Here is a 14,898-nt window from a genome sequence, read left to right on the forward strand (position 1 = left end):
AGACACGAGTTGGTCCGCTAAAGCATGACAGAGGTACACTTTTGTAAGTACTCCAATTTACCACAAATAGACTACATGTTCCAACAATTTTTGCAGGGTAAAGTGTGTTGCGTGTACGTACGTACGAACGAACATTTCCTTACGCTAGCATGATCCAACTACACAAGATGAAGCAAAAGAAAAAAGTAATTTTCTGGCTGACGTTTGTAATTTCGCCGCCATGTTATTTTCTTTGAAAAGTAAACAAAGAATATGAAGACGAAGCATAAAGAAAAAAATGCAAACAATTTTGTAGCTCATGCTTGTGCTAANAGGATATCCGGATACAAAAAAATAATCAGCCCAATTCTGCATTTCGACTCGATTCGAAATTTTCTCCGTTTGGCAACTTTGGTNATTACATTTGCACAGAAAATTTATTGAAAATCGCTTAAAAATTACTGAAATAAACCACCGACAAAATAAACATAAAGAAAGAAGCAAAACAGAAATAGGAAACTTAAAAATTACGAACGTCACACACTTTTTCTCAATTGCTATTACAAATGGCTGCTTCTCAACCGGTCAGATACACATGAATGCATATGTACGAACGAACATTTCCTTACGCTGCGAGATTCTTTGCGATGATTCGCGCGAGGTACAAGTGCTTGGATCAAAAGTAACGAGTAAAGTAACGATTCTAAAGATACGGGTGTTGATTGGATTAGTAACGAATACATACGGGTATAACAATTTTCGTTACTTTTACAGCTCTATCAGGTACGCACAAAAGATTTGGTAACACTTATTTAAAATTCCGAATATAGGGCGCCGTACACACACACATTTACCGCTCAAATATTTGAACACCTTTCTTACCAAGTTTACCTCTCATCTCCATAGGCAAACGCCCATTGCCCGGCAACCACAGTATATACACGGTAAGAAACCTTTTCGCAGTTTTTCACTAATTGGCCCCCGAGGAGTACTTTTGGGTTGTGTGTAGCGTTTTCGGTTTGCGCGCACGGCAATACTTATTGTGGGGAATTTCGCCTCATGACTAGAAAAAGGTCTTTTCGAGGATAAAATATATATAATGGTGTTATTTATGAACAAAATGTAGGTTAAGTACAATATCAATGCTTAATTAAAATTAATATGAATAGTTAAGTACATAATTACCGCATGTGTTTCTATAAGCTGGAAACTCACAACGTATTTTTTGTTAAAAAAACGTGAATTTTGTAAGTTTATCAAGGAAAACACAAAGCTGAACAATATCGATATCGGAAAAATCGATGTTGAAAATCCTACTCCTAATTGAATAGAATATTAGACCTGCCTGTCAACTCACTTAATTGTTTTTTTCCATCTTGTATATTTACTGAGGATTAAAACGGCATGCCGGTCGACTCAAGCGGTTTGTCAAACTTAAGAGCTAAATAAATCACGCAAGCTGCTGATTAAACCTACTTTATTATTTGCCCATACAATTTTTTGTAGATTAAAAATAAATTTCACCTTAAATATCGATATTGCGGTAAAGTATCGATGTCTTCGATATATCGACCATGGACAATCGATTCAAAAAATCGATTATCGTGCCGTGAAATATCAATATTCAGAATAATCGATAAATTATCGAACATACCTAGTGTGTAGCCTCTATTAGCATCACAATCGGTATTTTGACAGCTCAAGGCAGTGTTGCCAAGTTTCGAATTTGAAAAAGCACTAAAACCCAAGAAAAATCGAAAAAAGCGCCAAATTTTTTATTGGAGAATTTAATAGATTTTGTATGCAAGTAACAGCAGACCACACATAACGGTTGAAATACAAATTGTAAACAATAAAATTAAAATACAGAAAGCATATTCCCACACTAAACTTTTAATTAACATTATAAAATGCTGGTGCTTTTTAATATTCGTAAAAAATTAACAAATTCAGCTCAAACCAAAGATGTAAAGATCGATTCTTGGTCCCAGTAACATGGACGTTTTTCCAGGCAATGGCAAATTATCGTATGTAATTCTGGCGTGATTGAAAATGCTGAAATATTATAAATATTTTTTGACAAACATATGATTGTCATTATGCCTTGATTTTGTTTCCATTTTTGTAAAGTTCCTTACGAGACTTCCAATTGCTCTAAATTTAACTTCCATTTTTGTTTCAGACTTACAGGTTTGATGTCCTAAAAATAAAAAAAAAGCACCAAAAAACGCACCAAGTACCAAACTCAAAAATTTTCGCGTTCTGAATTAAGAAAAGCACTAAATTTAGTGAGAAAAGCACTGCTTGGCAACAGTGGCTCGAAGGTCAGGTGATGATTGTTTTGTTTGTGTTTTGTTGACAGGCTTGGCGATAAACGATTGGGGCTACTTGAGCTCCACTTTATTTTGACAGTTTGCAGGCAGCGGACCGTTTTCAATTATCGCGCGGCGTAAACAGCTGACTATAAGCGCCGTTGTTCGTGGAAAAAAGAGTAAAATATTCAGGAACTTTAAGTCAACACGCTTCATTTAATTGGTGATAAAAGAGCTGGAAGAATTTACTTTGTTCAAGATTGACTTTGTTTGCAACTATTTTGATAACAAGTGTTAGGTAATCTATTATCACAAGACGAGGAAAAACATAAACAAGAATGGTTTCATATTTCGTACCGCGTGGGCGCTTTCTGATGAAAGCAGGTAATTTAAGGCAAGCGGCTCATCTAAAGCCAGTCCAGCAGCAACAAGAGCCAGGAAAGTGGCCTATGTTGCGTCACTTTCGCCAATCTTTTTCGACAAAGTTGTGTCGGAATGGTGCAGATGCAGAATCAAAACAAGGGAATATAAAATCGGTTGTTCGTTCCAATAACACATTGGGCAAGAATGCTATTAAGGATGAAAGAAGGTTTAACAAGCAGGAGCTGGTAAGCCGCAGTGTTTGGACAAAATGGACTGGATTTCTTTTACGCTGGACACCTGTCGGCATTTGCCTGTTTGGAGTCATTGAGTGGCAATGGCACAAGCAAAAATGTAACACTGAAAACTTGCCTCGCACTGCTTCCACTTTTCAATCAAAAGTATACTGTTCTTTACCACTGCGCATAATAAGTCGATGCTGGGGGTGGTTAGCTGCCTGTTATGTACCTGTTTCACTCCGACCTTACATATATGGTTGGTACTCAAGCATATTCGGTGTGAATTTGGAAGAGGCTTTGCATCCTGACTACAAATACTACAATAGTCTCGCAGAATTTTTCACGCGATCGCTGCGAGAAGGCGTACGACCCATCGATCAAAAAGCAGCAATTGTTTCTCCTGCGGATGGACGAGTTTTACATTTTGGATCTGCGCAGAATGCATTAATAGAAGAAGTAAAAGGTATAAAGTATAGTGTACAATCCTTCTTAGGTCCAGTTACGTGGCGCGATCGCTTAACCGGTGACTTCACAGAAGAGTTAAAAGAGCACAACGATGGCTCAACCGAGCTTTATCAGTGCGTTATATATTTAGCACCTGGGGATTATCATCGTTTTCATTCTCCGGCTGAGTGGCAACCTAAACTAAGACGTCATTTTTCCGGAGAGTTGTTATCAGTCAATCCATGCATAGCTACATGGCTTCCAGAACTCTTTTGTCTCAACGAGCGAGCTGTATATTTGGGAAAATGGAAACATGGCTTTTTCAGTTACACAGCAGTGGGCGCGACCAATGTGGGGTCTGTGCAGATATACATGGATGAAAGTTTGAAAACGAACCGTTGGACGGGATTGAAATTAGGAGCTTATGCAAATCGGCATATATATGATGAGACTCCCCTACCGAAAGACAAATCTTTGGGGCGAGGCGAATTGCTGGGACAGTTTAATATGGGTAGCACAATAGTGCTTTTGTTTGAAGCGCCTACAAACTTCAAGTTTAACATTAAAAATGGACAGAAGATACAGATGGGTGAAGCCCTAGGCACCCTGGAGTAAACCAAATTTGATTAGCCACTACTAGTGGCCTTAAGCCGAAAAACTTCTTGAAATGAAGACAACTGCAAATGTTGCGATTATAATATAATCGTGGCGCCAGTCGAAATATTTGAAATGATCTACATATGCATGCATGCGAAGGCAACTAATTGTGATGCCTTCTAACTTGTTAAGCAATGTAAGGGCTGCTTTTATCTTTGATTATAATTTTTATCTTTAAATATGGTTATCATAGCCGTTTGCCAAATATAGAACTTTAAAACAACATCAGTCGTTATTTATTTATGTACTAAAAATAATAAGATTCTAAATGAAAGTTGTGTACTTCTAGGCTTTAAGGTTGGGAGCAGTAATCAGGGCTATCACTGAGACCATCGTACTTTCATTTTTCGTGAAATCTACAAAAGTGTTATCAGTGAATTCGAATAGCTACGAACGTAGCAATATTTTAAATACATACGTTCGAAGGAATTCGGATTCGGTGAACGAATTTCGTAGAATTCACGAAAATCGCCCTCCGATGGATTCAGTGATAACCCCGAAAATGCGAACGCTTCAGTTTGTTTATTTTATGCTACCATAAGTATGATAAATGTAATGTATTGAAGTTATTTTTGAAACAAATCTTTTGTAGTCGTATATGTATGTACATATCTACATACATATTTGTTATTGTGTACCGCTCGAACCATTTTGGGATGCATATTATTGAGATATTTTAGTTTTTAACAAGAAATACGAAAAAATTAAAAATGAATGTGTTTATTATTTTATTGCAAACAACTTGGGTGAGAATGGTGTTGTTTATTAATGATCTAATATAGTCTGAAAGTTGGTTCCATATGAATTTGGTCCAGGTACGATGATTGCGTCATTGACAAAATACCGGGGCTCTTTGATTTTTATTGTGACGGTTGAAGTCTGTTGTATTTTGGGTTTTCAGGCAGGTTCTGCAATTCACTTTCGAGTGAATTTCAACCGCTGCCAATTTAAATCAAAGCGAATTTGGTTGAAATTCGCTCGGAAGTGAATTGCCTGTACATCGTGGTTTTAATTATTAGATTTTCAAATTAAAAAGGTGAGTGGGGCGAGTTATCCTAGCTCTGTTTCAAAGGTAGTACCCAGATAGATTTAATATTCGAATATCTCCCGGTTGTTAACCGGATATCCGGATACAAAAAAATAATCAACCCTATTCTGCATTTCGACTCGATTCGAAATTTTCTCCGTTTGGCAACTTTGGTATTCTGCGTTCCGTTTCGTTTCGATAAATATTCGAGATTTACGATTATGCCTGTTCTACACTTCGATCGTAGTTACGTTTTTCTAAGTTGCAAATTTGTTGACGGGGAATTTTTCGTTTGTTATTTTCGTGGGTTTAAATATTAAAATTGTATAAGAAAATTAAGTAAAATATACTGTGCATGATTGTAAAAGTCGTCATAAATGAATTTTTTTGATTTCTGTGTTTTCGCGAGCAGTAAAACGGGCAATACGAAAAATTGGCTCAAATAATGGCAACCAAAAGGGTATATTGCACGGGGTTTTCAAAGAGGAAGTCCAGGCGTTTTTGTTTTCCTTATCTATAAAAAAGACTGAAACACAGCTTATTCTTTTTATATAACATTAATAGGCTTAGGTACATTCATACGTACATAAAATGTGGAGTTACATAAAAAATATGCTTTATTATGGTACTAACTTTTTAAAAAGAGGTGTGTAAGTTGTCACGAATACGTTTTGCTATGGAAGGATAAGCTTTGTTCTTCCCCTCCTCCTGTCGGCTCTCAAAATCGAATTCATTTGCGCACAAATCTTCCACTCTGTACTGAATGCAAATGTTGTGGAGTGCTCAAACAACGTTTATAATTTCATTGGCTTTGAGCAATAAGTAATGCAGTTCAAGATGAATTTCTTATAATTCTAAACTCATCTGCAAAGGATCAAACATGTCCTTAAATCTCCGCCTTTCAACTTTCGCATCAGCAATCTGGGACTCTTTCTGCTTTGAGCAATAGAATTATGTTTCCACTTAAATTAAGAACAAACGAAATTTCACTTTTAAATTAAAAAAATGAGTTAGATATATTTAGTTATTTTAAAGTATTTATAAATTTTAACTTCATAAGCTGCCATAGTGTGGTGGCAATTACTTCTTTTGTTTTGTTTCGATTTCACACACCACCTTATGATATAAAAGATTTTATTTTCAACTCAATTAAAAGAAAACTATCAAATTGGGTAAAAGAAAATTATGTATAACCATCCTTAAACACAAATGGAACATATATATTTCTAAAGCACTAAGCACGAATTGTAAATAAAATTATAGTTTAAAAAACTAAAACCTCCCTCCTCATCAGGTATGTAACTTGAGAATAGAAATCGCTGCATCTTTTAGGCGCATAAATATTACATAGTTACATCCCGAGCTAATAAAAGGAAGGTAATACAAACAGCTTAAATCTAAATAAATATACTACTACAACTACTACATTCCTAGGCAACCAGCTGATTTGGAAGATGTTTTCGCTCTTCCTATTCTTCTTTCGATTCGATCGTAACTTAGAATATCAAATTACGATTGTAGCGGAGCAGAATGCGGGAACGTAATCGAAATGCAGAATAGGGCTGATTAATCTCCAGTTTGTTTACTTTAGTGTGTGCTGACTATGGTTGCCGTATGTCATTTTTCGTTTGTACCATAACTGTCGTTTAAATATACCAAAATAGATAAAAATGCAGCAAGCTAAAATTAGGTTTGTTCGTCGAGCAAAAAATTTGTACGAATTTGTACGAATTATCACGATTTTTGCCCAAATCGCGTTCGTGCAGACCAAAAAATTATNGGCGCCAGTCGAAATATTTGAAATGATCTACATATGCATGCATGCGAAGGCAACTAATTGTGATGCCTTCTAACTTGTTAAGCAATGTAAGGGCTGCTTTTATCTTTGATTATAATTTTTATCTTTAAATATGGTTATCATAGCCGTTTGCCAAATATAGAACTTTAAAACAACATCAGTCGTTATTTATTTATGTACTAAAAATAATAAGATTCTAAATGAAAGTTGTGTACTTCTAGGCTTTAAGGTTGGGAGCAGTAATCAGGGCTATCACTGAGACCATCGTACTTTCATTTTTCGTGAAATCTACAAAAGTGTTATCAGTGAATTCGAATAGCTACGAACGTAGCAATATTTTAAATACATACGTTCGAAGGAATTCGGATTCGGTGAACGAATTTCGTAGAATTCACGAAAATCGCCCTCCGATGGATTCAGTGATAACCCCGAAAATGCGAACGCTTCAGTTTGTTTATTTTATGCTACCATAAGTATGATAAATGTAATGTATTGAAGTTATTTTTGAAACAAATCTTTTGTAGTCGTATATGTATGTACATATCTACATACATATTTGTTATTGTGTACCGCTCGAACCATTTTGGGATGCATATTATTGAGATATTTTAGTTTTTAACAAGAAATACGAAAAAATTAAAAATGAATGTGTTTATTATTTTATTGCAAACAACTTGGGTGAGAATGGTGTTGTTTATTAATGATCTAATATAGTCTGAAAGTTGGTTCCATATGAATTTGGTCCAGGTACGATGATTGCGTCATTGACAAAATACCGGGGCTCTTTGATTTTTATTGTGACGGTTGAAGTCTGTTGTATTTTGGGTTTTCAGGCAGGTTCTGCAATTCACTTTCGAGTGAATTTCAACCGCTGCCAATTTAAATCAAAGCGAATTTGGTTGAAATTCGCTCGGAAGTGAATTGCCTGTACATCGTGGTTTTAATTATTAGATTTTCAAATTAAAAAGGTGAGTGGGGCGAGTTATCCTAGCTCTGTTTCAAAGGTAGTACCCAGATAGATTTAATATTCGAATATCTCCCGGTTGTTAACCGGATATCCGGATACAAAAAAATAATCAACCCTATTCTGCATTTCGACTCGATTCGAAATTTTCTCCGTTTGGCAACTTTGGTATTCTGCGTTCCGTTTCGTTTCGATAAATATTCGAGATTTACGATTATGCCTGTTCTACACTTCGATCGTAGTTACGTTTTTCTAAGTTGCAAATTTGTTGACGGGGAATTTTTCGTTTGTAATTATAAATTTTAACTTCATAAGCTGCCATAGTGTGGTGGCAATTACTTCTTTTGTTTTGTTTCGATTTCACACACTACCATATGATATAAAAGATTTTATTTTCAACTCAATTAAAAGAAAACTATCAAATTGGGTAAAAGAAAATTATGTATAACCATCCTTAAACACAAATGGAACATATATATTTCTAAAGCACTAAGTACGAATTGTAAATAAAATTATAGTTTAAAAAACTAAAGCCTCCCTATTATAATTGCCATTCGTACTGTCATGTAATTGAGAATAGAAATCGCTGCATCTTTTAGGCGCATCAATATTACATAGTTACATCCCGAGCTAATAAAAGGAAGGTAAAAAGGAAGGGACAAATAGCTTAAATCTAAATAAATATACTACTACAACTACTACATTCCTAGGCAACCAGCTGATTTGGAAGATGTTTTCGCTCTTCCTATTCTTCTTTCGATTCGATCGTAACTTAGAATACCAAATTACGATTGTAGCGGAGCAGAATGCGGGAACGTAATCGAAATGCAGAATAGGGCTGATTAATCTCCAGTTTGTTTACTTTCAAGAATGATAGAATACAAGATTGCGCCGATCAGAGAGGATTTTTGAGAATAACTTTTGTGAGACGTCACACTGGTGCAATTGCGAGAGAGAAATGCCAAAACGTGAGCAAGAATGGAAGAAGAAGAAAAAATGTTGCAAGGAAAACGTAAACAAGTTGCACAAGTGTGACGTCATGCAAACAACGATTCTGTCAAATTCGTTAAGAGAGGAATAGCGGTCCGAGATCNTTACTTTAGTGTGTCTGAATATGGTTGCCGTATGTCATTTTTCGTTTATACCATAATTGTCCTTTAAATATTTTGGTAGGTTGATTGTTGATATTAAAATTTTATAATTATAAATGTATAAATATCATCTATATAAATGTACATTTGTAGTTATCTACTATTTTTTTTTTGATCAAGGATGTGTCTTTGGAGGATATTTTCTTTTTATGAGAAAAATATTTCATTCACTCCGATATAATTAATTTTGTATTTTAAAAAGGTTTTTCGATTCCAAAAGTATGCAATTGTGTAAAATGCAAAATCGGCGGAAAATGTACCAAGCAGAAAATAAATCGCCAAATGACCAACCATTGGCAACTGTGGAAGTGATCAGCTGTTTCGTAGGCTGCAAGTTTTTGCAAATTTTGCGTTCTCGTACTTCTGTGGGTATTTTGTCTCTTTGAGAGCGGATGCTGCTAAATTCTCAGAATTTTTTTCTGCTGGATAGTTTTGTCCCCTCAGTACGAGTACACACCTATTTAAGGAACTGCCGTATATAATTTTTATTTTTGTACAAAAATTCTTTATTAAAAAATGATATCTAAAGTTCCTAGGCTCTCTAGATCGTTTGTAAAGCGTTATGTAAACATTAATGGTATGGAATCTAATTTACAAACATACAAGTCTGATTATCTTGATGTACTTTGGTATTTGCAGATTATGCTGTGCGAGATTTTGCAATTGCTTCAAACAACCTGTGGAATTCAAGTATCCAACAGCGAGTTTCTCTTTGCCCAAACAAATGCCGCCCATGGAAAACCGGTATGCAGAATATGCATTACAGCACTGAAAAAATACGTCAACCAATACCGGGCGTAGAATATGGCGATATCAAAGATTTACCAAACCACCCAGAAAAACTTTTAATTGATGTGCGTGAACCACAGGAACTCTTAGAAACTGGAAAAATTCCAACAAGTATAAATATCCCACTGGAATCCGTAGTGCAAGTATTGGCCGAAGATGTTAAGCCACAGAGATTTCAATCGAGGTACGGTCGCGGCAAGCCTACGATTCACGATGAGATAATTTTTACCTGTAAACTAGGAAAACGTGCGCTTAAAGCAGCAGAAATAGCAAGTGCAATGGGTTATACAAATGTAAAATACTATCCCGGATCTTGGGAAGATTGGGTCGAAAATGAAAATAAGCATTAATTTCTGAATATGCCACATAGTAAATCTTGCGTAATGCAGATCACAAATTTCAATCTCCTTAACTCGATTCAAAGTTACGTACACATCTATGTATGTACATAAGTATATATGCACATATGTATATCGCAAGGTTTTAATTAGCACTGCACATTTGTATTACTATACATGAAAATGTATACATAAATACATACTTACATATGAGTACACATACATATAAGTATATGAGAAATCATTGCATTTAAATTTAAAATGTTTAAGTTTTCAAACTGGTTTAAGCTGCACATATTGCTCATTTACTTCAAAAGATTCATAACTTCAAAAAGCAAAACTCGAGAACAACGGTTTTTAAGTTTTTAATTGACATATACTCCCAAGGTAAAAATGAATAAATATCGCACGTTTAATAATATAGAGATGCAATTAAAAATTTACGTTTTTGCAGATTCCATCAAACAATTACATAATAAGTTTGATAAGGAGAATATGTTCAACCTAACAGATGAGTCAACTTTCCAACTTTTCTATATTTTGGTATGAAGTGATCAAACATTGATGGAATTATGAATTAATTCTTTATATTAGGCGCGTTTTTTTACACGCATACGTATGTACATTAGGGTGGTCCTTAAAAAAGTCAAATGCGCGATTTTTTTCAGTCTCACTCCTTCAATCGGTAATACCACGATCACAGGTATCACATACAAATTTAGGTCGCGATTGGAGTCGGTTAAGGCGTGTCGCACTGGATACCCAAAAAATGAAAATATTTTTTGTTCATTCAATACCCAAAATCGGTACTACTAAAATCGAAGATATCACATAAAAATTTTGGTCCCGATTGGAGTCGGTTAAGACGTCTTCATAGGGTAATCTGAATTTTAACCCCTGTGTGCCACGCCTTAATCGACTCCAATCTGGGCCAAAAGTTATATGTGATATCTTCGACTATATAATTTTAATTTTTTGGATCTCCTTATAGGAATCTGACTTTGCCTCTCAAATCTGATATACAAATTTGCTTCCTACATTTAAGGACCACCCTAATGCACATATCTGTGCTTAAAAATTGTATGGATCACTAAGAGCCAGTTTCACAACTAAACTTAAGTTGAACTTAAGTTCTAGTTGAGAAAAATCTTAGCTAAGAATAGTTTATGGTTTTGTTCAAGTTTTCGTTTCACAATGCGTACTTAAGTATGGAAAATATATTGTTAAAAATTATGGCAGCACTACATAAAATGCTTTGTTTAGATGTTTTGATATTTATTAAAATACAAAACAACTCAGGAGATAGTGTATGAGGTTTATTTAAAGTCTAATATTTGAGCGAAGAAATATAAAATATTGAGCTATATATTAACAAAAATGTCAGAAAATAAGAGGAGAATAAATTTCGGTCCAAATGAAATTGATTTGCTGGTGTGCCTCTTCGTATTCCGAATCACTATTATCTTCCCAACTCAAATCAAAATCCATTTTGTGCCTTTATTTTATTTTTCCGACAAATTGTTATGCTTCTCAATCAACAGTTGCGATCCCGTGCGAGTCCGGACTAGTCAGAATCAGTCAGATTTTACTGGAAATCGATCCCGTACTCGGTTCTCTGACTATTGAGAGGACAAAAAAAGAGAGTAAATACGGTTCTCTCTCTGTCAGAAGTTACCAGTTTTAGTCCGAAAATTTTTTGCTGGTAAATTCTGGTAAATGTGTCAAACGATCAGCTGTAGTGTGTTTGGCAACCAAATGGTAAACAAAAGTAACGTTGTTGGAACTGACATCGATGTATCGTCAATTTAGCAATAATATGCGCAAATACAAATTGGTAAAAATAAGATTTTTTCGAATTCTTATTTGCACTAATTGGTATTTGTGTGGGATATTTTGCGCATTAGAAAATTGTAAGCATCGATTTTTGAACCGATATTATCGATGTTTCAAAAGCATCGATGCATCGTTTGCATCCCTACCTCTAAACTCAAGAATAGGAATGGTAAAAAAATGAAATAATCGATTAATTAATCATATCGTCGATGTTTTTGCAAACCGCCTATCGTACCGCACTCAAATTTTACAGGAGAGCGAAAAAACGGTTTATTCTTTGAAGTCATTGCCTTGATAGGCGGTATTTTCTCTAGCTTTTATTTTCTGTTTTTTATTTTTTATCTGTTGTTTTAATAACGATTTAACGGTTGTTATGCATAAATCTAGATGCCTGGAGTTCAGGGTTACCAAATCTCATTTTTGCCACAACGGCGATTTAGGCGGTTTTACAACTGGTCGATGGGCGATTTTGCAAAAACATCGACGATATGATTAATCATAAGCAAAAAAAAATTAATTGCAGTTATTTGGTAAATAATCAATTAATCGGATTTTTAAAGGCTCAGTGAGTATTCACAAAAACACTTTTCCATAAAAAATGTCTACTTCTCTTGTTAGTTAGCTTTAAATAAAATAAAACGAGTATTTTTAGTGGCGAAAATTATTAATTATTTAACCAAGTTTGCAAAAACAAAAGTCTGATAAGCATTTTTTTGTAAAGCGGTTGCGTTTCATAATGGCTGTAGCACCAGATTTAAAAAAAGGCGCTAAGCAGGCACCGAGGTACCAACTAATTGACAGTATGTTTTCGAAAGTGCGTAAAGTTTTGTGTAAACAGTTTTTATTTCGTCCCAAGCGTCGATGATATTCCGTTTTAGTTCTAGGACTTGACAATTTAACTAAAAACTCATTTCACCTAGTAGGTGACCGAAATCATCATCTTTTCGCCTTCGTTTGCGCAAAGAGATTTATGAGGGGCTCAAAAATCGAACTCATTTTCTGCTGATTCTAGTGACGATCTGCGCACATTATATAATTTCGCAACAACTCCATTACTGAGGCCAATGCTAACGGATCTTTGAAATGAATAGTTGTGAACCTCGGGTTGAGTAAAGTTACTAGCAAAAAGAATGTTTAGATAACTACAGAACTAATTTTTTTTTAATTTTACGATTATTTTCCAATTAATCGATTGATGAAACAAATCTACGATACAATTATATCGTAAATTAGACGGAAATAATCGATTTATTTAATCATATGATTAATCGCTGCCATCTCTGCTTAAGAATACCAATGTTTATACTTAGCATTGCTAATGTATCGTGCTAATGACTAGCGTAAAAGTTAACTACGAAGCCTTTAAATTTATTCAATCAGTTCTATTGCAGGCAGTGGTTTTATTAGGCGAAAGTTCCCATAAATAAATCATACAGAGAGCTCCTACACTATACGAATTTTGGATACAAANAAGGGGCCCAAAGATCGAACTCATTTTTTGCTGATTCTAGTGACGACTCTGCGCACATTATTTAATTTCACAACAACTCCATTACTGAGGCCAATGGTAACGGATCTTTGAAATGAATAGTTGTGAACTTCGGGTTGAGTAAAGTTGCTAGCAAAAATAATGACAACTACAGAACTAATTTTTTTTTTTAATTTTACGATTATTTTACAATTAATCGATTAATGAAACAAATCTACGATACAATTAAATCGAAAATTGGACGGAAATAATCGATTTATTTAATCATATGATTAATCGCTGCAATCTCTGCTTAAGAATACCAATGTTTATACTTAGCATTGCTAATGAATCGTGCTAATGACTAGCGTAAAAGTTAACTACGAAGCCTTTAAATTTATTCAATCAGTTCTATTGCAGGCAGTGGTTTTATTAGGCGAAAGTTCCCATAAATAAATCATACAGAGAGCTCCTACACTATACGAATTTTGGATACAAAATCGACTGGCTTCAGCTATAGTACCTACCTGAATAAAAGGCATTTATTCTCCCAATTTTTACGAATTATTTAAACATGTGAGTATAATGAACGTATGTACATCCATATGTATAAGTTATTTGTCCTTCTCCGAACTTTGATCCACTTTAAAGTTTTGGTCCAAAGTTTATTGCATTCATATTTATGTGCATAGCTTCTGTAGCAGTATGACTTTAAACAATAAATTTTTAAATAAAAGACACTACCGATTTCAAAGTTATCCGTTAACATACATAAATATGTACGTAAGTAAATGCTAATGTAAATAAATCTTCCGATGATTGATAACCTTTATATTTTTTGCGAAGTCGGTTAAAACAAGCATGAATTCTCCTTGCTTCCACACATATGTAAGTTAGATTTGCACTCTGGTGATAAGATAAATCTTGTTATCAAGATAATCACTACTAACAAATTTCATTTATATGCATACATACATATCGGTCATATCTATAGCACGCCATTTCAAAGTGATATTGTGTGCCACTTATGTTCATTTATTTATTTTTACGAATTTTCAACTAAAATATAGTTCATTCTCAGACAAACCCCATATAAACCCATATAGACATATACCGTTTTGCAGTATCACCCATGATAAAAACATAGCAAGGTAGAACCGTTCTCTCAATTTGTCGGCCATGATTTTTTTTTTAAGTTTGCCAACATTTTAAAATCATATAAAAGTGAAAATAAAAAATTGGAATTGTTCGAAATTTTTGTTGCTTGAAATTGAAAATGAAAATGTGTGTGTGAGTTTGTGAGTAAATTTAAAAATTAAATTGTTTGGAAACGTCAAGAATTTTAAAAGTGACTCTCAGCGGTTCTACCTTACTATATTTTTATCATGCTGTGAACTACAATCATGATAAAAATATAGTAAGGTAGAACCGCTGAGAGTCTTTTAAAATTCTTGACGTTTCCAAACAATTTAATTTTTAAATTTACTCTCACAAACTCACACACACATTTTCATTTTCAATCTCAAGCAACAACAATTT

The 14,898-nt window shown here is 34.4% G+C and overlaps 3 protein-coding genes and 1 long non-coding RNA gene across 6 annotated transcripts in view; 3 read left to right on the forward strand and 1 right to left on the reverse strand.

Annotated features, from left to right (window-relative positions):
* Nucleotides 1-2,351: 2,351 nt before the first annotated feature.
* LOC108362645 (phosphatidylserine decarboxylase proenzyme, mitochondrial-like) lies at nucleotides 2,352-4,214 on the forward strand. The gene has a single exon (XM_017615713.1). The coding sequence runs from the start codon at nucleotides 2,630-2,632 to the stop codon at nucleotides 3,947-3,949; it is 1,320 nt and encodes a 439-aa protein (XP_017471202.1). The 5' UTR covers nucleotides 2,352-2,629; the 3' UTR covers nucleotides 3,950-4,214.
* Nucleotides 4,215-8,486: 4,272 nt separating this feature from the next.
* Nucleotides 8,487-14,898, reverse strand: part of LOC108362650 (uncharacterized) — a 14,477-nt gene continuing 8,065 nt past the window's right edge. The window contains exons 2-3 of the long non-coding RNA XR_001847500.1: nucleotides 14,852-14,854; nucleotides 8,487-8,627 (exon numbers count right to left, since the gene is read on the reverse strand). This is a non-coding gene — a long non-coding RNA (uncharacterized LOC108362650). The remainder of the gene's footprint in view (nucleotides 8,628-14,851; nucleotides 14,855-14,898) is intronic.
* LOC108362647 (heat shock protein 67B2-like) lies at nucleotides 9,258-10,748 on the forward strand. 2 transcript variants are annotated; one of them, XR_001847497.1, is made up of 3 exons: nucleotides 9,258-9,508; nucleotides 9,571-10,445; nucleotides 10,513-10,728. XR_001847497.1 is itself a non-coding variant. In XM_017615715.1 (2 exons), the coding sequence occupies exons 1-2, from the start codon at nucleotides 9,448-9,450 to the stop codon at nucleotides 10,068-10,070; spliced, it is 561 nt and encodes a 186-aa protein (XP_017471204.1). In that variant the 5' UTR covers nucleotides 9,258-9,447; the 3' UTR covers nucleotides 10,071-10,748. The 2 variants fall into 2 exon arrangements, 1 of the variants encoding a protein (XP_017471204.1); XM_017615715.1 differs by having other exon boundaries at nucleotides 9,571-10,748.
* LOC108362643 (4-coumarate--CoA ligase 1) overlaps nucleotides 9,828-14,898 on the forward strand; it is a 12,928-nt gene continuing 7,857 nt past the window's right edge. Inside the window, exon 1 of one of the 2 annotated variants that reach the window (XM_017615710.1) lies at nucleotides 9,828-9,904. The gene's annotated coding sequence lies outside the window, so the exon portion shown is untranslated. Of the gene's footprint in view, nucleotides 9,905-13,566; nucleotides 13,936-14,898 lie in introns of those variants that run through there. The other variant, XM_017615707.1, reaches the window with a different exon arrangement.

This window comes from Rhagoletis zephyria, unplaced genomic scaffold (assembly GCF_001687245.7).
Source record: "Rhagoletis zephyria isolate East Lansing unplaced genomic scaffold, Rhagoletis_zephyria_1.1 Rzeph_scaffold_01061, whole genome shotgun sequence".
Lineage (NCBI taxonomy): Eukaryota > Metazoa > Arthropoda > Insecta > Diptera > Tephritidae > Rhagoletis > Rhagoletis zephyria.

Coding starts and splice junctions, on each gene's coding strand:
- LOC108362645 (XM_017615713.1), top strand. CDS start 2,630: ATGGTTTCATATTTCGTACCGCGTGGGCGCTTTCTGATGAAAGCAGGT.
- LOC108362647 (XM_017615715.1), top strand. CDS start 9,448: ATGATATCTAAAGTTCCTAGGCTCTCTAGATCGTTTGTAAAGCGTTAT. Junction 9,509..9,570: donor GCGTTATGTAAACATTAATG/GTATGGAATCTA, acceptor TGGTATTTGCAG/ATTATGCTGTGCGAGATTTT.